We start from the raw sequence: 26,778 nt of genomic DNA on the forward strand, positions 1-26,778 counted from the left end.
GTCTAAGTAAAAAAAAAAAAAATCAGATTTAAGTAAAAAAAAAATTATATGATTTAAATAAAAAGGAAATCAGATTTTTTTTCATAATTTTTTTGTTTTTTAAAAAAAAAAAAATCATAATTCTTGCCAACGCTGGGATCCTTACTTCAGAAATCTGAATAACACTGATACCGTAGAAATGGTATTTGAAGAAATATGGAACTTAATCCTGAACAACAGAATATAACAACCTCACTCCCCAAAAAAGAGGAAGCAAAGAAGCTTTATCCAATAAGAGTTTGGTTTTATTGATTAAAATCGACACAAAATTTGCATACAAACATTTTTGAATTATACAAGTAAAACTCAAATTAGGTAAATATAGAACTATAGTTCATTCCGATAATTAATATACCTCAGGATAAAGACCATGTATAAAATAAATGTGTAAAAATTATCTCTTAAAAGACTTTTTATTTGTTAAAATATACATAAATTATATTAAAATACCACTTTTTTTTGTTTATTCAAAATGAAATTTAAAAATAAATAATAAATGTGGCCTAAATATAAAGGGAAAAATGTTCTACTATTTACTTAATTGCGATGAAGAAATAGTTATACATAACTTATGTTAATAATTTTAACAATTCACTACAAGTATAGCATCTAATACTTAGAAAATTAAAGAATGTCATTTAACAAACAACTAAAACTAAAGTTGCAAGCATTTCATGTAAATATGTGTTAAAATAGCAATGGATATCGCTAGCACTTTTTTTTTAGCAAAACAAACGGAATAAAATAACCTATTTCATTACTCACATAATTTCTAACAAACTAAAAACTATTAACTTTATTTTAGTAAAATTTAATTAATTTTAACATAATTTAATTAGTTAAGTGTGTACTAGTATAAATAGCAACATAACATTTTAAAGTGATACTAATATCTTTCACTAAAATAAATATTTTGAAACACTGGTAAAAATTTCATTAAAGATTACTTTTATCTTCCCATATCTCAAACATGTCTTAGCAAGCATTGTTAATAACACCTTGTAAAAATATTTGATTACTTAACTATTAATATTCATAACACCTTAGTAAATAAGGAAAGAATGCATACCAGATAAGGCTGATGCATTCTGGATATTTGCAGCAATTTTTAGATCGGTTCCAGTAAGTTCATGAACAGACAAACTGCCATCACTTGTACAAAATGCATATGTATTGACAGCAACGGGATTCCAAGCAAAATCTTTCAGCTTAGTCCCATTACCAGAAAGTAGAACATTTTGAAAAGGAACAGGTGTACTTTGCTGAAAATATTAAAAATATGAGTAAATGTACACAACATACACAGTTTTTCTAAGTTAGGCAAGGTTGGGTACTTGACATTTTTGATATATTAACATTATTGTTTTTTTCAACACCTGTCCCAGCTTTTCAACTGTAGACTGGCATTGACTATTTGCATAACAGTCGAATTTTTGTTACTTTGACTCTCAGAAAAAGATGGTTCTTATTATAGGTATTCTCAAGTACTTTGAGATCGAAAACACAGAGTACCTTTTTAACAGAATTCCCGAAAATATCTGGCTCATTGGATATTACAGGAAACAAAATCCTTGATTTCAGACCCTCTGTCTTTTCGGGAACCATGAAATAAGAAATTCCAATATTTCATTTTGTCCTTCTTGCTCAAAAGGGCAAAGCGGCGACTCTTGTCACTATCAACGGAAAAAAATACCCCGTTAACAATTGGATACAGATCTATACTCAGCGAAAAAAATTACTGGGAGAGAGGGAGCTGGTGTTTTCTCCAAGGTTTTCCAACTCAAAGAGCCCCTAAGTCGTAATTTAGACAATTTAGATGGAGAAATGAAAGCAATTTACCTTGTGCTCCAAAATAATTTAGAGAACATGAAAAAAAAATTTCCTCCTCATTGATTGCCAAGCCACAATTAATTTGTAAAAGAATCATGAAAACTCTACAATCTGCTGAAAAGATAAGAGTTCCATAATTGATTCTAAGCCACTGTGGTTTGTGGGGAAATGAGAAAGCAGATAACCTCGTAAAACAGGCAATCCTGATTTTTCCGCTAACCTGAGAAATGTTTTTAACTACTATTAAAACAAAGATGGTAACTTCAGATATTTATATTGGGTCTCAATCAAATTTTTTTTAAAAAAACCATTTAGTTTTCACATAACTATTTCTGTATACTCAGGCACGGGCAGCAAACTATAGGGCTATATTATAATAAAACCATATTATATAGTGTCAAATTTTAATATTATAACTGAGACAGTAACTATAGATCTTTGACTTCATTTTGTTTCTGCTATATTTAAAGCTTACTTTACAGCAAATTTTATACTTGTCTAGTTTTGGTGAAAGCAGTTAATGAACATGTAAGTTGTCCCCTAAGAAATTTCAATTTTTGTGATATTTTATGGTCAGTTTAAAGGTATTGCCAAATGTACACATCATATGATTTTTTTAGGTACTAATTAATATGCAAAATATTCACAGAAATATATACCTTTGTAGTTTATTGTTGGCACAAGTAAATTTTGATGGTCAAAATTTAAGAATATAGCCTTATTTCAGTGATTTTTTAATATTTTAAACCTCATTGAACATATTCATGTCTTAAAAGTTAGTGTGGAAGTAGTACACAAAATAAGGGTCAATGACACAGACATGCTTCGTAGTGGGTAAAGGAAAAGATCAGGACATTTTTCAAAAAAATTAGGGCATCAAATTTTACAGAAAAAGAATAATAAAATATATTATTCAGAAATGCTTTGTTTAGTTTGATAGTTTTAACAATTTCCATCATAATTTTACCAATACTGAAGAATTCATAATAGGTTAAAATCAATACACAGAAAATTATTACAATACCATTCCTTAAAAAAAACTGTATCAATTAATCAATATTCTCTCACACCAATAGATTATTAAAATTTGTAATTCAGTTCAAGACTTCTATAATCAGGTAATAATTTCAATAGTAGCAAAATGAAAACACTGAATATGAAAATTAGCATTTTTATATGAAAGTAATTTTAGTGGATGATCCCTCAAATCATTGTTTAAAAATTCTATATGATTACTTTATTGTTGATTGAAATCAATCGTTTTTAAAATCTCATGTAAGAGAAGAATTAAAAATTATGAAACTACAAAAGTCCACCCTACAAGATTTGTTAGTGAAATTGCTTAAAATAATAAATAAGTGTATGACCCCTGAATGCTTAATTCTAAAAATTTGAAATTATAAAAGAGTCACTTGAGTTTCTCTTTCAAAGAATGTTTAAATTTCCAAAAAAAGGTTTGAACATGAATGCTGTGACTATTGATACATGCCAGAACCACTTATATAAATATTAGACAGTCTCTAAATTGGAACTATCAAATTTTACATATTCTACGAGCATTATATAAAATAAAACTATTAGGGCAAAAGTTTGAATTTTTTGATTTTCCAAAACCCTTTTATAAAAATCTGCATTTGTATTCTAAGAAAATGGGATGTTCTGGACACACACAAATATCAGGAAGACAAGGACAAAATAATTTTTATCAGGAAAACTATGAACACAGTATGGTTCAGTCATGTCACAAAAAGTATTACTGCATGTAAATAGATGTGGCTTTCTTAAAATTCTATAGGATCTTCAAATTTGAGCTTCTAAAACTTCAAGGAAGAAAAAAAAAAATTGAAAAATAAAAAGTATATGTCTTATAGTGAACAAATCCTGAAAGTTTCAGCAAAATCAAAACTGACAAATTTGCACAATTTTAAAAAGAAGAAGAAAAAACTGGCTCTCAAGTTTAACTCAGCTATAAAACAATTTAAATGATGCAGCTGAGCAACTTAAAGATATAAATTGCATAAAAAATTTATAGTACATATTTTTTTAATTTTTATTTATTTTAATTTTCACACATGAGAATATCTTCCTAAAAAATTATTTGAATAAAAAATTTTATGTTCTGCAGATGTTCAATGTGTAACAAGTAAAAATTAATTGCAAGAAACAACATTTACTACAGGCATAAGAAACTTTATAGCTTTCTACTCAAGCTGATTAAACATGCTCAAGACAAACTTCATTCAAAATCAGATTCATTAAAAAAGCAAGACACCGTAGAAAACCTACCATAATGTATATTTATCACAAAAAGAGGGTTGTAAAACTTCATATAATTGTACATATACAATCAAACCTCAATATCATGTACCTGAAAAGGGACGTTAAATATTTTGTTAAATTGAAAATTTGGAAAATCAAATATTTTTTAGTATTTCATTGAAAATAACTAGACTCTAATTTTAAAAGTTGTAAAACATGCATTTATTTAAAATATATATATATATATTAATTTATGCTTTACTTAAAAAAAACTTAATTTATGCAATGTTAATATCTTTGCATCTTTATTTGATTTCTCTATTGTTTTGCCATACTCCATTTCTATTAGTATATTTCCAGATACTCTAGCCTCTTATATTAACCTGATCTCCAGATAGGAACAATTGATGAAACATTTATGTCCACAGTAACTACTTCTTTTTAAAATATCAGTTTTTTTTTTTTTTTTTTGATTCATTAAACTTGCAAGTTATTCTCTATTTTATGCCCTCATATTCTTATATATTCCTACCTCCTGCTTGTCTATTTCTCGAGGAATAGATAATTCATACAATTTCTTTTCAAACAGGGTCATCTTTTTCTCTTTTAAATTTTAAGAAATGATTTATAAAATTGTTCAAGAAAAAGTATTAGAATTCAAAAAAACCTTCTAAACTCTTCATTGGAAGAGGGACAATTTTGGTGATGGAAAATATTTCTTTAAATTGAGGGTCACTGAGAAATATCTTAAGCTAAAAAAAGTTTTTTTTCTATTAACCATGAACGGAATTCAGGTGTTCTCAAGATATCAAAGTGCATGATGATATAGAGGTTTGACTGTACATTGTCCATATGTATGTATTGTTTATTAGTTTTTACGACAAATTGATGTTCTTTTCATTACCTTATGAAATAAATTAATATAAAAACTGGACAGTAAAATTCTAAAATTGTAAGTGTACTTTTTAAAATAAGAATCTTTCTAAAAATACAAAATTAATATTTTAGCATCATAAAACATACATTATATACTTTTTTTAAAAAAAAAATCTGAAATTTTCAGGTTCTTACAAAAGACTTAGATTTTGAAGGATATCTGGGCTACAAATTTGAAAATAAAATTATTAAATAATGATTAACACAATATTAAGCATTACAATAACAAAAATACATAACAGTTTTAATAGATTAATATACAAACAGAAGTAATAATAACATAATGTAGGTCAAAATGATGACACTTACTGGATCTTCAAAAGCAGCAATGTCATACATGTCAGAAATCAATGAACCATTTCTGTTAAAACAAACAGCTAAAGTTTTCTGATCAGCACTTATGGACATCAAAACAGGGGTTTCAGAAGATACTACTTGGCAGTAATAATTTTCTTCAATACTTTTGTTTTCTCTGTCTTCACTTAAATTCAAAATGTTTTCCAGTTTAAAAACTTTAAAACCTAATAAAGGAAAAATAAAAGTGTATATCCCTATTTATCATAAAAAGGAAATTGTCTATTTGTATTTATGTTGAACAGAAAAACCAAATATATTTGATTATGAATAATCAAAAATCCTGTTAAAAACACATAAAATTAATATAATTAATGCTTGTAAATTATCTATTAATCCTTTTTTTAACATATTTATCAATATTATCATCACTTTTTTATATCTCGGCTATCTTCTTAGTCCGTCGATAATGACTTAGTCCGTCGATAACGTTTGATAACGACTATCATTCAAAGTTATGAAAGTGTTGTTACTTTATTAAGTAATTGCATTATTTTACCTTACCATGTTAAAAAGAATGGAATTACAATTTTAAAATTATTAAATACTGAATAAGTTGTATTTATTTTTAATAACTTACATATACTTTACTAATTACGTTTACAGTTATATTAGATTTCACATGAAATTGCATTCAGTCAATGTGGTCAATTATAAAAATTAATACCAAGAAACTATTAAAAAATTTTAAACAATACTAAACGAAATTTTCACAATTTTACTATATAATCTTTTTAAGGAAAAATATTTAATAGGTTTTATAAAAGAAAACTAATTTAAATAATAATTTTAAAAACAAATTTGCAGTTTAAGATTTAATAGAGACTATGTAAAATAAAATTTAAATTCTATCCAATAAAGAATCGGAAATTAATTAAGGGAAATTAAATACAGTTTAACACATTAAAGAAATTGCCAACAGATAACTGATTTCTTTTTCTTTTTTTTTCAATTTAGTGATTTGAATCAGTTGATTTTATCTGAATAGATTTAAATTACAATGAATTATTGTTTCTTAAATTTCAATTCCTTTAATTTCATACTAATGCCACATTACACAAAGTTAAAAATGTCTTGTTACATCATGGTGTTTTTAATGCAACCATTATAAAGTATTCAAGATTTCCCATTCTAAGAATTCGCAAATAAAAAAATTTATAAAGCGAAAATAGTAATGCACTAACTTGCCACAATTAAAAGTATTTAGATCTTCTAGCAAAATACATATTAAAATTATATGAAAGATATAATAAGCATATTTATTTATTTAAACAAGTTCTAACAATTTAATACTTTTTTCTTCTATTGACAGTTGGCATGGAGATAAAGGGCACTAGGTAAGGAAGGAAACTGAACTTGAAATCTAAGTTGAATCATGTAATTCGATAGTGATTGGTTATTTGAATTGGTGATCCAAAGAACTTGATTCGAATGAAGTTCTGAATCACTTGATTCAAATCATATTTTAAAAGGTGGTTAGAATCCCTTGATTTGTATTGTGAATTTAATCACCTGATATCAATCAGTGATCTGAACCGCACAATTTGAGTTACTAATCTGAATAATTTGATATAGATCAGTGATTTAAATCAAGTAAAAAAAATATATTATTATCAAACTAGTAATAAGAGAGTTCAACTGTGTTTAGCTAAATATTCAGTATTCATTACTCAAATAAGAAATTAAAAATTTGACACATTTTAACTATTTGTGATAAAATTACAGCTTACCATGCTCAATTCCAACGAAGAGTAATCCATATTTACTTGCTGAGGCTACAATATTAATACAATCTTTTGGTACTTTTTCATCTCCCTTAGCAAGTCTCAATGTTCTCAACTGGCAAAAATGAAAATTCTAAAACAGAAGTAATTATCATAATCTGATACTCAAAATTTGTAACATTACTCTAGATAACACAATCTAAAACTATAACATTAGAAACTTACAGTAACTTCAACAGGATCAGGTGCTTCACAAATTTCCATCTTTAGCAAGCGTCTAATATAATACAACTGCAAATAATAAGAATAATTTTTTTAAATGAATTTGTAAAAAATTTAATCCTTAGTTAAGAAAATCTATAAAAGATTGCAGAAATATTTATCTACATTAGTATCATTTTTAATGCATGCTCAACCAAGGGGTGCAAAAAATTTTCAATGCCTAATATTTCCCTAGACCACAGTTTTTTTTTTTTTTCCTTCCCCGGTTTGAAATTAGTCCCTAAATTGCAGAGCTTTCTAAAATTACAATAACTTTCCCAAAATAATTTTAGAAAGTATAGTTCACCAATTGTTAAAATTTTTCCTTTCAAAATGAAGAAAAACTCATTTGATTCTACACATTTTGAGAATAAATTAGCATGCGTTAAAAATAATAGAAATCAAAATACATTGAAAGAATAAAAATTTTCACAACTAAATTTTAAGCCCCAGTCAAAAGCTTAAGGAATTCAAAACAATAAATAAATAAACTGACATATATTTCAATTAGCGTCAGTTTTGACATAGCAGATATTTTTTTCTTATATATTTACATAATATATTTTCACAGTAAGCTAATATGACAAAGATATTTTTATTTTTTAACCGTCGTTGAACCACCAACCCAATTTAGGGTTTACAACTACTAAATTACATTATTTCAGAAAAAGATGATTAAAAGTATATATATACTTCAATATTAAGAACAAAAGAAAGAAATATTTTTAAAATTATTAATTTATTCATTATTTCAATTTGATTTTTAATATAAATAAGTTTGAATCTTTAACAGATGTTTGTTTCTGCCACTTACTTATAATAAATATTCAATCAGTGGTTTTATTTAAGCTAAGCACAATACTCAGTGCAGATAACATTCTTCAACTAAGTGTTATTTATATAATAGTTATTTATTGATATTCAGAAATTTAAAGTTAAGTACTTTTAATTGAAAGTTTATTTAAAAGAAATATAATCATATAAGCAAAAGAAAAATAATAGTTTTGTCTAGTCCAATTAAATATAAATACAGTCAAATACCGCTATAGTGAACGAAAAGTTCGTTCACGTGCCTTGCTATACACGTATAATGTCATTTTTTGTGGATATAGTGAACCACAGGAAGAGAGGAAATCGGATATAATGAACTTCTTTCTGTCTTCGACTAATTTTTTCCCTTCATTTTTTTATAATAATTTTGAAATTTCTACTTCAAAATAATTACATAAACCGATTTTTAAAATCATATATAGCAGGGAAGATAGCATTAAGCATTTTTCTTGTTTGCTTCGTTTATCTCACTTTCCCATCCCTAAACAAAAGCCAACACCAGCAGATGTTGCAACTGTAAGGGGCCAATGGGGTTAATTTTTCTTTCCTATCAGAGAGAGAGCATTGGAATGTGTAGTTATTCATTAATGGTCAAAGGGGTGGACACTAATCTGTGATGATAAGGCACTAATTTCAACTTGTTTATACTCTCAGTTCAGTTAAAGAATCCTGCAAATAAGTGTCACAAATTAAACTATGACGAGCAGTAAATGTAAAACGTTCTTTATTTAAGATAAGATGGACATAAACTGAAAAATAGATGTAATCAAGCCAATATTTGCAATAAAAATAAAAGATAACACATTTTTTGTTACTACATATTATTTTTCAGTCATTTATTTATATAATGTATAATAAAAGGAGGAGTTTGGAACCATTAGTTAAATTGTGCCGGTATCCGCCCAAATTAAGATCCGTTGCATCACTACTACTAATGTCCAACTCTGTAACCTTGTAATTCTGAACCCAATCTAGAAGAAAATGGAACTCCTGAATCAAGCATTGGGAGAAATTTGCCTTTCTGAAAAACTTTTTGATGGAACTAATCCGTATTAGCGTTACATGAAGAGGACAACCTTGATTCCCAAATCCCTCTACCACTGAGAATATTTTACATCAGCACTGTGGCCGATGGGAGCCAGATGCGGAATTTGTATCTACCTACCATCCATTGCTCGGATTCAAACCAGATTCACCTCATTGGAAAACGAATGTTCTATCTCCTGAGCCACCACGTATCAGACATAAGGTATTTAAATGATTATTTACTTTCCAATATTTCTTATGTTTGCTCAAATACTACATTTTAAATTTTGCAACAAGTTTTAACAACAGATAGGAAAAAATTGCTACAAGATGTTTACAGCAAATTTTTTATGACACAAAAATTTCTTCCAAGAATGCCTGACTTCCTCCAAATCACGTTGGCATGACCCGACATATTCGGCACACCTGTGTTTGACTTGATATAACAATATTTCCAAGCACATTATTATCAAGAACATCAGTAGACGTAAACTCAAAAGACGTCGGCTGCTCAACAACAGTTACATTTATGTATATAAAAAACATGTAATGAATTTGCGAAGACTATTTTTTTCTCTCTAAATTTAGACCTCAGAATTAAAAGATCTTAGAGGAATAATTAATGTAGTGAGAGCCCCTCTCTGTAGTCAATCTTTCGTTGTAAAGAATGTTGTCACTTGATTCAAGGACAATTTTCCCTGTAATCCCCACCCATTACCATGGAGATAGATTGCCAAGCTATATTTCGAACTATAAAATTCCATAAATAAAAGATGGTTGCATACTGCTGCGCTATTGAATGTGAATAAAAATTAATAAAAAGAGAACTTTCTACGTTTCACAACTATAGTTTTTGTCCTTTTACATTCATTTTATTGCAATGTGTATGTAATGATGTGTCATTATTAATCAATTTAGACATTAACATGTAAAATTGCTTTTTTTTATTTTTTATAAATTGATAGATTATAATAGAGTTAACATCTGTAGGCATTCATGCAAATATTTCATTATAAAAAATAGATTAAATATTTCTGAAAAGAAAAATTCTACAATAGGCAACTTTAGGGTGCAATTTTTAATTAATTGTCATAAAATAATAAAAGAGCCTCATCATTAAATTGCAAGTTAATGAAAAGTACTTGTGACAGTGGTGACAAATAAAATCCCACATTTTTTAACACGCATTGCTACTTACGCTAAATTCTGTGATTTGGACTATCCGAGACACTACCCTGTAATTTTCTTAAAATTATCACAATTCATATAAATTATTATAAGTATTTTAAAATTACAAACACATTTTACCAAATAATGTGTCGTAACAGAGAGGATATGAAATGTAACAGAGGGTCGTCTTACAAATTTGACAACTAGTTAAAGGGAAACATCACTGTCAAAAGTGAGTCTTCAGTTATCTGAAGTTGGAGTTGGCAGCACTGCTATAATATCTGACATGTAAACCCATGCTACATCTTTGTAATTACCTATATTTGAAAATTTTTATTTTATCAGACCTTGTTAAAAATAAACAAGTGTACTGTTTGTTTCTTTCTCAATTTCAGTTATTTGGGTAACAAAATTAACAACACAACAAAACAACGAAATTAACACACTTGCAAAACTATCTATTGCAACATCAAAAGAATCAAATATAGTTTTTCATGGTGACGGGTGCACAGTAAATCTGTCAGATCACAAAGTCTGTGGCCTAAAACTACCCCTACAAATGTTAAATACCAAATCACTAGTATATAAGATATGTTAAATTGATTCTACCATGAGGTACCGTTTGGTAGATGAAGGTTGACATAGTCAATAATTAAATCCCCTCAAGTCCTCCAAATTCCCAAAACAAATCAGTAGCACTGGGGGTACTGATCCAGGAATTACTTTGTATTTTAGATTGGGTACAAAATTGCAAGGCTACGGAGTCGTAAACTCAAATTTGGGTCAGCTGTTCAATGATGGTTATAAAATAAAAAAATGAATTGAGCGATTGATGCAAAACGCCATATTTAATAATTCTATGTAATTATTAGGAAAAAAAAGGGAGTGAATTTATTTTAATCACACACCATAATTAAAAAATCTTTTAATGGGTATTATTAAATTACTTTTGATATTTCCCTTGGATCTGATCAAAAGAAATGAAGATATTTATTAGAACAGAATTGTAAGAGGTCTTAATAAGCGCTTTGGTCCTACCTCTTCCTTCGGATAAAAACAATGGCTAATAGACACTTATAATGTACTTGCTAATATTATTCAAATCCTGGCATACTTAGAAATAATTCTTCAATGGAAATTTTTCTATAAACCAACATACAACCAGAATAATAACAATTATATTTCAATATCAACATAACAATAAACTCACTTCAGTTCTAAAACTAATTTAAATTTATTTTAAATTTTTCATTCAAAAATTTAAATTGTTCGCTTATTTTACATGAGTAGATATTAAAAGCTTTGAAGCAAAAATCTCATAGTTCAATCATTTTTGAATTATTTAAAAAATTTGTTGTTGTTAATTTACGTCGCACTAGAGCATTTGTCAGTAAGGTATGCAATTGTAACCGTGTCGTTATTACGTGCCGATTCATTGTGTTTTGAAAAATATTTGGAATTCTGTTAAAAAAATTATATTTTTATACTATAATGTGAGTATTTGTTATTGTACCATTGTTATATTGTGCTCTATTATGTTATTTTATCTATCAATCTATTATTAGCAACATGGCGGAGGGTTTCACGGATTCTGGTCGAATTTTAAAGATGGAAGAGGATTACAGTTCTACTGTGGATGAGAAAATCCCTGTTTGTCAAAAATTATGTCAGGTATTATAACTTACACTATAATGCTACTAACATGCACAATGACTTAATCGTTTTCTATGGAATGAATATAAACTTCTATAACAATATTTTTACGGCAACGTTAGTAAAGTTCACTTAAAAACTAGTATATTTTGGTTTTGAATCTCATATACTGTTAATGTACATTGCGCGGAATGAAAAATTTAACACCCTTAATTACTTAAGATATATTGTTCCGACTCTATTACTTATTATTTTACTGAAAAATTGAATTACTTGTTATACTGAAATGAGTACTGAATGAATATTGAAATTACTTATTATTTTACTGAAAAATAATAAGTAATGGAAGAAAAATTGGAACTAAGATAATTGTAGTATTTATAATTTTTCTTAATACTGGAAAAATGTATGAGTGCAGAGCATATGAGAGATGTAAGAATAAAATTTCCAGATAATAATAAAAAATACTTGGAATTTTGATATTTTACATTGTTTCCCATGTTAATTTTAAAAAATATCCACAGAATTTCCTTGTGTGTATCTGTGCATCTATATATTATCTAACTCTGCTCAGTATTTCCAAATAACTTTTCAAATCTTAACTCTTTTTCTCTATCTTGCTACTAGTTTATGCAAACTATTAAAACAAAAGAAATAACATTAATCTTGTTTCAGAAAAGTAACTGTCACACGCCAAGAACTTAAATCTTATCTGATGACTCATCAGAATTAATGTATCAAAGCAAAATGCCTACTAATTCTTATACTCAGAAACATTTGTGGGCTTGAGTTGTAGGTATGACTTATGCGACTTCTTTATCTAAGACTGAAAAAGTAAAGGCACAAAAATTATAATTTCAGAAAGTCAGTTTTTTTCACCCTCTTCGTATACAGGAAGGATAAATTAATCATGTATCCAGAGTGCGTATAGACTCCTTATACTCCTTGGAAATAAAAAAGTCTCCAAGGAGTACTTGGATCTACTTAGATTTCTAAATTAGTCTTTAGAAACTCCTTAGATTATTGTGTTGCATAGATGAACTTACTAAGTACGCTGATGAATTTGCTGTCCAAACAGGGAAACTAAATTATATGACTTAGCTGTCAAAATCTAATAGTTTAAGAAAAACTTTAAAAGAAAAAAAATTGAATTGCAAGAGTTAGTAGAGAAAATTAACAGCAAATAATTTTACATGTTACAAGCAAACTTTATTAATTTACTGTTTTTTTTTTTTTTTTTTTTTTTTTTTTTTTTTTTTTTTTTTTTTTTTTTTTTTTTTNAATGCCTTAAATTTTCTTATGTATTCAAATTTAAAAACATAAGATTCGTAGGATTTTATGTTAATCTTTAACATCTGTACTTCAACAAGATCTATTAAAATATTTGAAACTGGAAAATTTATTTATGTGTAAAAGTGAACTTAATTTATTTTTCTTGGTGAAGTTTGACAAAGTCAAAATTTATTTCAAAAGGGCTAGAAGGAAATATGCAAACTATACATTTTTGTGAGTTCCTTATAATAACTGCTTTTTATATTTTAAAAAAAATAAAACTGTCTAGTTATCTTTTACAAAGTTTTTTAATTTTTGATTAGTCCTTAAAATTTTGAACTCCTTGGATTTCTTCTTCTGATCTCTGTATGAACCCTGTAGTATCCTGTATACCAAATACTAATACCAAAACAATAGAAAATCCAAAAATCATACCTTTTCATTAGTTATTAATCTGTTTGACCATTGATAATATTTTAAGGTTTAATAAACAAATTTGTTTATTGATAAATATTTTATTATGTTTAACCATTGTCTTTTTTAATAATTTAACGTTTTATAAATGAAAGTTTTTAATTATAAAAAATTTATTTAAATTTGATTTTTAGGGAAAAAAATTTATTAATAGCTTTTCTTTGAAGAATACTTTTGTTATGAAGATTGAAGCTTTTTTTATATATTTAAATTTTTTGGATAGAAATTTCTTATTTTAATTATCTTCCTAAAGTAATATTTTTATTTTGAACCTACTAATCTTTTTACATACCTGCCAACTTTTTATCCTTTCAAGGATGATATTCCCCAGTGGTAGTAAAATGAAATTTAAATTACAATTTTAAGCAGAAACATTCGCTGTATTTTGAACAAGCTTATGTGGATTAATACAACAGTATTACATATTAATAGATATGCTTAATTTTTTTAAAAATAGTGGTGGATCAAAAATATTATTAATTAAGTTTATGAATGCAAGGAACATATAGAAAGCATACATTTTACTACCACTTTAAATATGGAAGTAAAATTTTACACCAAATGCGTAAAAGTTAGCAGGTATGCCTTTTTATATTTAACTGTATTTGTGCTACTTTCATGGCAATAAGATCGAAGGTAATGATTCAAGTTCCCGAATAAGTTTTTTTTTTTTACTTATACTCTCAAAATAACTATAGTATACAATAAATAATTTATAAGATAACATTCTTTTCTAACTAATCTGTAATAGATGATCCGAAATAATATTTTAAAAGATTGAAGTTTAAATGTTTGCATAGTGAGGAATAAGTTTTTGAGTTTCTTAAATGTTTCTTTTAAACTATAACATAAATTATGTTTTAGGAAGGAAAATTGACGGAAGCTCTAGATATTCTTCTGTCATTGGAAAAGCAAACAAGAACTGTAAGTATAGTTTGTTGCATGTTAATAAAAATGTAGTTTTTGAAGCATAGTTTTGTTATCTACTGATATAAATTATAGTATTAGGAATGATGAATTAATACTAAATTATAATATCAAGCATTATTTTAATTGGGTGAAAATAAATTGCCCAATGAAAAATTTGTGTTTATTTGCGTTTTTATTTTTTAAAAAAATTTACATTATTTTGTTTAATATACAATTTAAAATACATATAATTGTGTTCGTCAAAATTAAGCATCTGGAAGGAGGCTTGTTCCAAACACATAATTTCACTTCTGGAATCACGAGTTTTTGTCCATTGGACCAAACAAGTGTAAATAAAGCTATTAATATAAAACCAAGGCAATATGATAGTTATTTAAAACTTTTAAGTAAAGCATGATAAATTGTTGAATTAAATGATGTGAATAATTCTGTAAAAAAGTGCCAAAATATAAGATTAAGTCTAAAGTGAAGTTTTAAAAGAGTTTGATGCTTTTTTCCAAAAGCTAATTATTAATTACTTCAAAAAAAAATTGTATGCAATGACCTTGAGCTACAATTTATTTACTATTGATTTGATTATTTGAACATTACTACACTTTCTAATATTAATCTGAGCTGTTTAATAATGTCAGAGCTAAATGAAAGTTTAAATTCAAGCATGGTGATTTTTAGGTACATGACCCATACATACAATTCAGGTTATAAAGGTAATTTCATTTAAAATACTTTTATAATGTTTATCCTTGTAGGGAGCAGATACTCATTCATGTGGACGAGTGTTAGTTGCAATTGTTCGACTATGTTTTGAAACAAAGAATTATACTGCTTTGAATGAACACATTGTTTTGCTGACTAAAAGACGGAGTCAAATCAAACAAGCTGTTACGAAGATGATTCAAGAGTGTTGCACTTATGTAGATCAAATGCCAGATAAGAAAACTCAATTGGAGTTAATAGATACACTTCGCCAAGTTACAGCTGGAAAAGTAAATCTCTTTCAAATTTTTTTAAGGAATGATTAATACCATGACTTCATTGTTCTTTAAAGTCCCCATTGAGACAGAGTTCTTGCAGAAAGAATTTTCCTTTAGGGTTATTAATATAATTAATAATAATAGTTACATCTCTAAAATTATATTTAACCTCTTAACTTGTGTGCTCGAGTTAATTCGAGTATGCTAAACAGACTGTGCACACTCGAAATAATTCGAGCGGCGTTATATTTTATGCTGCTATAATTTTTCAAACTCGAATATAATCGAGAATTGAAAATGCTTTATCTGTGTTCTAAAATGGTTTTTTTATATATATATATATAGAGAGAGAGAGATTTTTTTTTTTTTTTCAAAAATCTGCGTTAGGGGGTTAAAAGATGCCTTTTTCACGCATCGTAGGGGAAAGAAATGTTAATGATTTTTCTTGATGTTAATGATTTCTAATGATTTTCGAGATATGTTCGAAACATTTTTTCCTTCATAATTATTGCCAAAAGATGTCTTTTTTGCGCATTAGAGGGAAGAGAAATGCTTGTGACTTTTCTACTCTTATTTTAAAATAGTGAAAAATAAGAATTAGTGAAGAAAAAAAAAATCTTGGTTTACTTTTCTACAGAGATTGTCAACATATTTTTTTTCCTCTAGGATTTTTGTATAATAATGTATATTAAATAACAAAACTTCTACTTCATTTTTCAAAGGATTCTTTTCACGCGCATCGAGGGGGGGGGAATTTGTGATTTTTCGGTTCTTATTTCAGAAATTAAAAATTCAATAATGAATTCAGGAAAAACAGGAGAATACTGGGAATTTAATACAAGATACAAGGATTTTAGTTTCTTATTTTCGTCTTTTAAAAAATAGTGACCTCTCAAAGCTTAATCTATGGGATATTTAACCATGATATTTCAGCTATACTAAACTATAGCATTATTTAAGTATGTTCAGCTATTTTTCCAGTAATTAAAACTAATAAATAAAGTCTGCCCAATATAGCTCCAGGGGTCAGTCCAAACCAAATTTACTACCGTTTTCAGCGGTACCTTCACAAATTCAACTTTAGGAAAATCCAAAATACTTTTTCTTAAAATTTTATTTTTGCATCCCGTAAAAAGCGATAACTCCATATCTATGTGTTGATTTTTTAATATAATTTTTAATTTTCACAAATTATATCTAAATTTTCACAAAATAGGTGCCTCTCAGAAAAATCTAGACAGACCCCTGAGCTCACGCAAGAGCACAATAATCATTGTTTCCTCTTAATATATTGTGTATAATATGTACAAGGAATTTTTTTTTTCCCATATATGAGTGGCAACCCTATTTTCAGCTAGAATTTCTATTAGAAAATATTAAAGCGGAAAAAAAAAAAAAAACAGAAATCGCTAAAGCTGAAAAGGTAGTTCCATTCTAGAAGTCATGTTCTTTCATTCATATTTTTTTCTTACCACCATATTTCACCCTTTAATTTTACACACTTTAATAAAATTTGACTGGGAGGGGAGAATATTGTTATAAATTCAAATTTCATCTTTTGTATCGCAACTTTTGTCGATTCCAATTTTAAGTATGTAGTGTTTTAATCTTCTCCTTTTTCTGGCAATTATTACTAAAATGTTTGCTTTTTTTTTTCTTCCAAATTCCGATGTCAGTTATCATTTATGCTCAGTTATTATTTGTATTCTCGTTAATTTTTGAAATATACCTACCCATATTATTATGACACGCAAAACTCGAATTCAAGAAATCACTCTTTGACAAACTCGTTTAGCACCGATAGCCTCATTACATAATATTCTCGTTTACTGTACTTCAATTGTTCTTTTGACAGTTATTGCTGCGAGTTTTTACATTCTTTAAGAAACAAATCATGTTTTTTATACAATTTAATTATATACGAAATACTTTTTATAATTAATTTCACTTTTTATTGCTAATGCTACCAAATCCCATAGGGTTTTTTAAATTCCAGTTATTTCACAATTAATATTATTTCTACATAGAAAATTTAAACTGCCCATTTAATTAATCACTTTGACACACTAACTTTATGCTGGTACTGTCAAAAATCTGTGTAGTCTTCGATTGCATTTTCGGCAGTTATTGATTTTGAAATATCCCTATATATTTTTGACAATATGGAAAATTCGAATTGTGCATATGAATATTTAAGTCTTAAAGCAGTGGTTCTATAGCTTTTTTTTGTTGTTGTTGCAGGAAATACCTTTATTACAACAACCGAATCTCGAAACGAGACACACATTTTGTACCCCCTTTTTTTAAGAGTCAGGTTGGTGCGATTTCAGTGCTGATTTTTATTTTATTTTTTTATATTATGATGATTTACAAAATACAAAAAAGAAAATAATTAGTGTTCTCCTTTAACAAAATGTGAGAGTATCACCATGATATTAGAAGTTTTAAGAAATTACATTCGTTTAAAAAAAATTTTAATGGAATTTTTTTTTATAGATTAGTAACATGTATACTTGTTATTATTAAAAGTATCTTGCAGATAGATATTCGTGCTAGAGAAGTTTGTCGCAGCTTAAAAAAATTCAGTCACAGGTTTTAAGGTTATTTTCTTGACTTTAACAATCTTGAAATTATTTTGACAGTTTAATGTTTAGTGTCTGACTATTAGTGTGCATTATTAAACAAAATCTAGTGAAAAGAAAGGGGGAGTTTCTCCAACGTAAAAATAAAGATAAAAGATGGTCTATGATATCAAGTGTTAATGTCTTTATCTCATCTAGTGATGTCTTTATCTCATCTTTCAATAAATCCATTATTAAGATGCTACATATTAATAGGCAGATCACAGAATTTCTAATTATGAAAGTTTGATACTCAGAATTTATTTCATTTTTTTCTTTTCGAGGAAAGTAATATGTTTTGTTTAATTTTGTCTATATAAATTTGATATTGCACCAATTTTTTTTATTTTCCGAGGTTTTTAATTTTGTTTAACTACTGTATTATTTTTGTGTATATTTGATGTGCACGAAATCTTTAATCTATTTCTTTTAAATAATATTTACAATATTTTTTCTTTTAAAAACTTATATTTAATTGATAATTTATTAGCTTAGTATTAATTAATAATGTTTAATGATAGCTGGGCAGATTTTGTTAAGCATGTAAGATTTTCATTTTTTAGATTTATGTGGAAGTAGAGAGAGCTCGACTAACTTATAAACTGTGCAAAATAAGAGAAGATGAAAACAAAGTTGATGAAGCTGCAAAAATTCTGCAAGAATTACAGGTAAAATTAAATTTTTCGATGATGGGATTAAATATACTGTAAAGATTTCCTCATGATGGTTTTTAAAAGATAATTTGATTGTTAAGTGTTAATTCGTCTCTAGATTTTATATTAAAACCTTTCTTTGTAAATAGAATTTTTAAAAAATAGAAGAAAAAACATTTTATTGTTGTGTAATACAGATTTAAGATCATATTTCAAATTTCTGAAATTCTCAAAAAGGACTGATGATACAGGAGTTCAGTAAAAAAGTTCTTTTTAAAAAAAGATGTGTAACAAGTTAATTGGTCTGAGTGAAGATATAAATAAAAAATCTTATGTTTTTAGTTTATAAACTAAGCACAGAAAAAAAGCGAAGCTGTGCTTTTAATTTAACAGGGGGGATTATATTGCTAAAGCATATCCATCATCAATCTATTGAAAATTTTATATGTGTAATGTTTTGTGTTTATTTGTATGTTGTATTTCGCATATCTTTTTGATCCAGCTACTATTTGTGTTTTGCTTGAATTCAGGTGTTTTTTCTGTGCAGTTTTAGTTTTTCTCATAGGAAAAAACTTGCTGTAGTATGCATATGGAACACAAGAAAGCTATTTAATACAGGATGTTCTTTTGTATAAGATTAGATTGCTAAATTCTCATTTATTCAGGAACCATGCCCCTCCTTTTCTGCTGTTATTTCCTGTAATATTTTTTTTTAATTGTCATTTCTGCCATTTCCTATTTGAACATAGTGATAGCCAAGAAACGGAATAATGACTCAACGCTTACTGTTGCACACTGTAACATTGCAACTGTTTTTCAATTTATTCCTCTTTAAAGGGGTGTGGGTACATAGCATTATAAAACATGAATTCTTTTTCTGTACCTGTCTGCTTGTCAATTCATGTTCAATTGGAGTGAAGGAAAAATAAAGACGCACAGCTTGAAGAGAAATAAGATTATGGTGCGAGTTTTTTTCCCCTCGTCTTATTTCGATTTAAGTTTAGCAAAATCTTGAAACCAAAGTTATATTCTAATTGGTATTAATAATTCAATGGCTAAATCATATCGACATTGTCATAGAACTTTTAGAGTGTTTGCCGAATGATTTTTCCTTTGGAATGTAAAGTATTTTAATTTCTTTTTCTACGCAATTTTTTAATAATTTTTTTTTCTCCTCAGAATTATATTCGTTACATTTTTTATTTGTTTTCCAACGCCGTTTTCTAATTTAATTTCTGAAAATTTTGACTGCTGTCCCTAATTAACTCTTCATTTACAATATTTAAAGTATGTGCTGATAGTTTTACTATGAGTTCATTTATTTTCAAATGACATGAAAATTGCTTAAATTTTTTGAGTGTTTTTATCGTTGAAAATTCTGAAGCAGAACACCAACTTTTAGTGTTACATTTCAAAAACTTGTTGCATGAATATAACCAGAAAAAAATGTGCCAAATCTGACTTGTGATATACAAAAGTTTGATCTAGAGCTTACATATCAACTCACGGCTCATCACATTTTTAATGGTGAACATGATTAACATTTTCTTTCGGTCATTGCAACCTGGAGTCATGTAGTTTGAATCAAAGCTAGCTAATTAAAGAGGCAAAGAAAGTAAACTTTTAAGTTTCACTCAGAATGAAATTATTCTCAGAACAGCATTCAAATCTGGATGCAACTAAGTCTGTCATCCTTTTCCAATGATAAACTAGATTTTGAAAAATATTTTAATATTGAAGATACTAAACATAGTGAAAGAAAATAAAGAACCAAAAGCTTTTTATATAAAATAGGAAAAATGCTAGCATGATTTCTAAGCAGCCCTTGAATCTATCCTGAAAAGTTTTAAAAAAAGTACTGTAACACCTACTCAAGTTGGTGTTGAAAAACTATTCCTAGCTCTGAAATTGGATCTACTGTTTGTCTACGATAGGTACTCTGTCCGCCATTCGTCTGGAGGGGTGGCGGGGACTATGGTAACGAGGTATGATTATTTTAAGTAGGGTTGCGGGGTCCCTCTTTAAGACTGGTTTCGGTGGGAGAAAAGGAGACTTCTTTCTTCGATCTATTGTATTAGCCCTAGAGTTAAGAGAAATGANATAGCGACGGTCCCGATCGTTCCGGATAATCGGTTTCCTACTGTATTTTAATTTCTTTTTCTGCGCAATTTTTTAATATTTTTTTTTCTCCTCAGAATTATATTCTTTAAATTTTTTATTTCTTTTCCAACACTATTTTCTTATTTAATTTCTGAAAATTTTGGCTGTTGACCCTAATTTACTCTTCATTTACAATATTTAAAGTATATGCTGATAGTTTTACTGTGAGTTCATTTATTTTCAAATGACATGAAAATTGCTTAAATTTTTCGAGTGTTTTTACTTAGGTTTTTAATCGTTGAAAATTCTGAAACAGAACACCAAATTTTAGTGTTACATTTCAAAAACTCGTTGCATGAATATAACCAGAAAAGAATGTGCCAAATCTGACTTGTGATATACAAAAGTTTGGTCTAGAGCTTACATATCGACTCACGGCTCATCACATTTTTTAATGGTGAACATAGTTAACATTTTCTTTCAGTCATTGCAACCTGGATTCGTGTAGTTTGAATCAAAGGTGGCGGTTTTTTGGTAAATAGGAAATCATGCTGTCTCTAAAAACACAAAGTTTGACTCCAGACTGACTGACTTTGGATAACTAGCTAATTAAAGAGGCAAAGAAAGCAAACTTTTAAGCTTCACTCAGAATGAAATTATTCTCAGAACAGCATTCAAATCAGGATACTGCCGACATTTCTACTAAGTCTGTCATCCTTTTCCAATGATAAACTAGATTTTGAAAAATATTTTAATAATTTTGAAGATACTAATGCACAGTGAAGGAAAATAAAGAACCAAAAGCTTTTTTATATAAAATGGGGAAAATGCTAGCATGATTTCTACGCAGCCCTTGAGGAACAAATCTATCCTGAAAAGTTTTTAAAAAAGTACTGTAACACCTACTCAAGTTGGTGTTGAAAAACTATTCCTAGCTCTGAAATTTATGAAATTGGATCTATGGTCCTCTGTCAAAGAAGATCTTGCCAACGCTATACTGTTTCGTAAAAATTACTATCAGTTCTTCCGTTGTATAACAAATACTAATTAATATTTTAAAAAATCTATGCCATATTTTTTCCCTTTTCTATATTATTTTTATGTTTAAAAAAATAAATAAGCTGTAACACATGTGTATATGTATGAGGTAGTCATAATTTTTAAGTTTAACGTTCCAGATGGGCTCAGTCATTTCCCCTAACTACTTCAAAGCCCGTATTGCAGTGACCACCCACAAATCTTAATCATATGTTACTGTGCTAAGCTATAGCCTTGTAATTAAATTTGTCAGTTAATTGAATAACTTTTCATAATTATACTTCATTGTTTATTTTTGTATAAAATTTTTCAACAACTTAAAGTGCTCTTGTTCCTTGAACAGTTCTGCTTTTCTTTGACAATTTTCATAAAATAATTTTTGAGAAGTATAGAAAAGATTCATCATTAAATGCAAGTTATGTTCTTGACAGCAAAATTTTATACAAACTATAATGTTAAACTAACACTTTTTTAAAAATATTCTCAACAGGCCAGAGATCTTGTCAAATCAATGCCTGCAATAAGTAGAGTTTGATCCTCCGTACATACAAATTTTTTGTATTTTGTCTAATTAAATAGTAATAAGCAAACATTTTCTGTAATGGTGCAGAAAAAAATTAAATTAAAATATCATTGATTTTTGTTATTTTTTAATTAATTGTCCTATTTATGTAATTTTAAACCATTTCTTTACAGGTGGAAACTTTTGGTTCAATGGACCGTAGAGAAAAAGTTGAACTTATACTTGAACAGATGAGACTTTGTTTAGAAATAAAAGATTATGTTAGAACTCAAATTATAAGCAAGAAAATAAGCACAAAATTTTTTGAGGATGCTTCTGTGCAGGTAAGAAAACAATTTATTATTAAATAAATACTCCAGCATACAAATTTCTAATAGAAACTTTATTACTCACCATAATCATTATTTTATTAAGATCTAACTTAAAAACATATGAAGAAGGTTTACATTGATTACAAACTGCTTGCTCCGGATCCAATTAAAACAGGCTGCAAATATTTTTTAGTGTTCTTGTATTTAAGTATTACTTTTGTTTCAGGATTTGAAGTTGAAATTTTATCATTTGATGATCATCTTAGATCAACATGAAGGATCCTATCTGGCTATTTGTAAACATTTTAGAGCAGTTTATGGCACTCCTCAAATACAAGAAGATCCTGAGAAAAAGCTAGTGGCCTTGAAAAAAGTTGTCATGTATCTTGTGCTTTCCCCTTATGATAATGAGCAATCAGATCTTATACACAGAGTTAAGGAAGATAAAACATTGGAAGAAATTCCAAAATACAAGTAATATTTTCTTGACAACTTAATCTAGTTTAGCCTTTTGCTCTTTTTTTCCCCCCTCTTTTCACATTTGTTTTGTTTACAATAAAATTGGTTTTTAACTTTTTCATTAAAGTTTTTTTATTGCTTGGCCAATGCAATGTTTTTTTTTTTTATTATTATTACTTTGAAATTTAGTAGAATAGGTTCTATAATGCAAATTTAAATGTGTTGTAATGAATAATTTGAATGTCGAATGCCTATTGTCCAGTTTTTGGAGAGATCTAATCTTAGGATCTTAATTTAAAATGAAGAAATAGATGTTATGATTTGCAATTTTATTTTTGGTATTAAGTAACTTTATAAACCAAAGTTTTTTTTTTTTCGAGAAGTAGCAATTATTATATTTAAAAATAAAACTTTTTGTTTTGGTATTACTGAGCATGTTTTGTGACTTGGAGCCAGTAATATGCTCTCCCAATTGCTAATACTTTTTAGATACGTAAAGAGTTTAAATATTCTAACTGATTATGCAAAGACATTTATTTGCGATGGAAATATTACGTGGCAATGTACAAACTGTATTTTTTATATTATAACTTTATCATCTGAAATATGCTCTAGGAAATTGGCAATATGTAATTAATGCAATTTATATAAACTGGTTCAACCGGTGCTGTAGCAAAGGCTCCCATTTATCAAAAGTTATAAATGTAATATTATTATTTGTTCAAGCTTTTTTGTAGATACTGTTAGAGTTTATATTTTTCATTTAGTTTTTTTTTTTTTTTTTTTATATCAGTTACTGTTCTTAAAACAATTTCAATTCCAAAAATACTTTAATTTACCTTTACTAGAAATAAAGGGCCCATTAAAGGGTTAATTANTTGTTTTGGTATTACTGAGCAAGTTCTGTGACTTGGAGCCAGTAATATGCTCTCCCAATTGCTAATACTTTTTAGATACGTAAAGAGTTTAAATATTCTAGCTGGTTATGCAAAAACATTTATTTGTGATGGAAATATTACGTGGCAATGTACAAACTGTATTTTTTATATTGTAACTTTATCATCTGAAATATGCTCTAGGAAATTGGAAATGTAATTAATGCAATTTATATAAACTGGATCAACCAGTGCTGTGGTAAAGGCTCCCATTTATCAAAAGTTTTCACTGTAATATTATAGTGGCAATGTACAAACTGTATTTTTTATATTGTAACTTTATCATCTGAAATATGCTCTAGGAAATTGGAAATGTAATTAATGCAATTTATATAAACTGGATCAACCAGTGCTGTGGTAAAGGCTCCCATTTATCAAAAGTTTTCACTGTAATATTATAGTGGCAATGTACAAACTGTATTTTTTATATTGTAACTTTATCATCTGAAATATGCTCTAGGAAATTGGAAATGTAATTAATGCAATTTATATAAACTGGATCAACCAGTGCTGTGGTAAAGGCTCCCATTTATCAAAAGTTTTCACTGTAATATTATAGTGGCAATGTACAAACTGTATTTTTTATATTGTAACTTTATCATCTGAAATATGCTCTAGGAAATTGGAAATGTAATTAATGCAATTTATATAAACTGGTTCAACCAGTGCTGTGGCAAAGGCTCCCATTTATCAAAAGTTATAAATGTAATATTATAATTTGTTCAAACTTTTTAATAGATACTGTTAGAGTTTATATTTTTAATTTAGTATTTTTTTTTTAATATGAAAAATCAAAACTTATACTACATAAAGAAATGGGCCATCCTGTGGAAACTATCTACTGGATTATTTAAAAAGTCTACTGTGTAGAGAATGTTTACAATTTTAAAGTTGAAGAAATTTAGAACAGACTCTGCTTGTTTCTTGTTATAAAATTCTATTTTTACTCATTTCAGTTATTAAAGCTAAGACCATTTTATAATTGTTATACTTATTTATCTCTAATAGCATGCTGAGTAAGTAAAGTTGCAATCATAATATTTTGTTTGATATTCTTATTATAGAGAATTGCTACAGCTATTCACAACACTAGAACTGATAAATTGGCGATCATTGCATGCCAAGTATGAATCTGATTTGCGTGAAGCAACTTCTGACGTCACTGCTGCTGAAGTGTTTGGGCATGATGAAATTGGTAAAAAATGCTGGCAAGATTTGAAAAATAGAGTTGTTGAGCATGTAAGTATATTCATATGGTAGCATGCAGTATATTAATATGTAAGTATATTCCTCATAATATATGGTTAATTATAAGGAAACTTGATGCTGGTGAGTCTCAAATCCTGATTTTATATATAGCCGTCGTTGAACAGCCAACCCAATTTTGAGTCAACGACTGGCTACCTATGTTCACTTCCGTAGCTTTGTACTCAGGACAAAGGACTCAGTCCTGAAGACAAAAAAGCTCCTGGCTCAGAATTTGGTGAAATTTGCCTTGGTGGACCACTTTTTGATGGAACTAGCCCACACAGAGAGCAGGGTTCCCCTGTACTTAAAAGTCCTTAAAAACTGCTTAATTTTTATTTTGAAAAATGAGTGCCCTTGAAAATACTTAATTTTGGTACAAGGTTTTTAAAAGTTCTTCATTTTCAGTATCCCTATAATTACTAGGAACAATTTTTCAGTCTGACAAAAATATTAAAAATAAAAAGTCGTTTTTTTATTGCCTATAATGAGACAATACATGAAGGGTGAAGCATTTTAGAAAGACAAAAGAGGATGTGTACAAGACAAGTTCATCTTTCATTGATATATTGGTTCTTTTATTATAAATTCTTTCTTTTGCTTAGAATGGTACTCCATGTAGAAAGGGAGTCATTCTAAAAGAAAAGAATAGGGCATGGACAAAAAGGATACTGCGCATGGAAGAGATCATGTTCTTTTTGGGAGGGGATAGTTCTAAGGTAGTTTAGTTCAGCTACTGGCGCTCATGCATATAATAATGAAGTTAAGCCCTAATAGAAGAAGTAACCAAAAAGAATTTTGAACTTTAATCTGTAACGGAAGCTATTTCTAAGAACAGGGTTCCCACGGTCCTTGAGAGTCCTTGAAAGTCCTTGAATTTTTTTTTGCTAAATTTAGGTCCTTGAAAGTGCTTGAAAAACGTCTTAGGTCCTTGAAAAACTTGATAGGTCCTTGAATTTGTCCAATACTGCCGGCGGCCCTTTTTATAAAACACCCACGGATCTTTCTGTTTTGTTCCCGAGCTCTCTCACGTGTTTTTTAACGCCACCGTTTCTAACCGGGCCTAACGTCTTGGTGTCTGCCAAGCGCGCGGAGCACAGCAGACAATCAATGCTTTCGGGGCGAGACTCCACTTCATCTTCTGTCGCATATGCTTAGAT

The 26,778-nt window shown here is 28.0% G+C and overlaps 2 protein-coding genes across 11 annotated transcripts in view; one reads left to right on the forward strand and one right to left on the reverse strand.

Moving 5' to 3' along the window:
* LOC107454684 (nuclear pore complex protein Nup214) overlaps positions 1–11,654 on the reverse strand; it is an 89,507-nt gene extending 77,853 nt beyond the window's left edge. For 4 of the 10 annotated variants that reach the window (XM_071183695.1, XM_071183694.1, XM_043053619.2 and 1 more), the window contains exons 1-5: positions 11,469–11,649; positions 7,368–7,433; positions 7,149–7,275; positions 5,374–5,585; positions 1,109–1,301 (exon numbers count right to left, since the gene is read on the reverse strand). In XM_071183695.1, the coding sequence (XP_071039796.1) occupies positions 1,109–1,301; positions 5,374–5,585; positions 7,149–7,275; positions 7,368–7,406 (571 nt within the window). In that variant the 5' untranslated portion in view covers positions 7,407–7,433; positions 11,469–11,649. Of the gene's footprint in view, positions 1–1,108; positions 1,302–5,373; positions 5,586–7,148; positions 7,276–7,367; positions 7,434–10,568; positions 10,685–11,377 lie in introns of those variants that run through there. The other 6 variants (XM_071183691.1, XM_071183693.1, XM_043053616.2 and 3 more) reach the window with 5 other exon arrangements.
* Positions 11,655–11,786: 132 nt separating this feature from the next.
* Positions 11,787–26,778, forward strand: part of LOC107454686 (regulatory particle non-ATPase 5) — a 17,180-nt gene continuing 2,188 nt past the window's right edge. The window contains exons 1-8 of the mRNA XM_016071961.3: positions 11,787–11,923; positions 11,996–12,101; positions 14,694–14,753; positions 15,509–15,745; positions 18,918–19,022; positions 22,842–22,991; positions 23,206–23,453; positions 25,438–25,612. Of these exons, the coding sequence (XP_015927447.1) occupies positions 12,000–12,101; positions 14,694–14,753; positions 15,509–15,745; positions 18,918–19,022; positions 22,842–22,991; positions 23,206–23,453; positions 25,438–25,612 (1,077 nt within the window). The 5' untranslated portion in view covers positions 11,787–11,923; positions 11,996–11,999. The remainder of the gene's footprint in view (positions 11,924–11,995; positions 12,102–14,693; positions 14,754–15,508; positions 15,746–18,917; positions 19,023–22,841; positions 22,992–23,205; positions 23,454–25,437; positions 25,613–26,778) is intronic.

The sequence above is a fragment of the Parasteatoda tepidariorum genome, chromosome 7 (genome assembly GCF_043381705.1).
Source record: "Parasteatoda tepidariorum isolate YZ-2023 chromosome 7, CAS_Ptep_4.0, whole genome shotgun sequence".
NCBI lineage: Eukaryota > Metazoa > Arthropoda > Arachnida > Araneae > Theridiidae > Parasteatoda > Parasteatoda tepidariorum.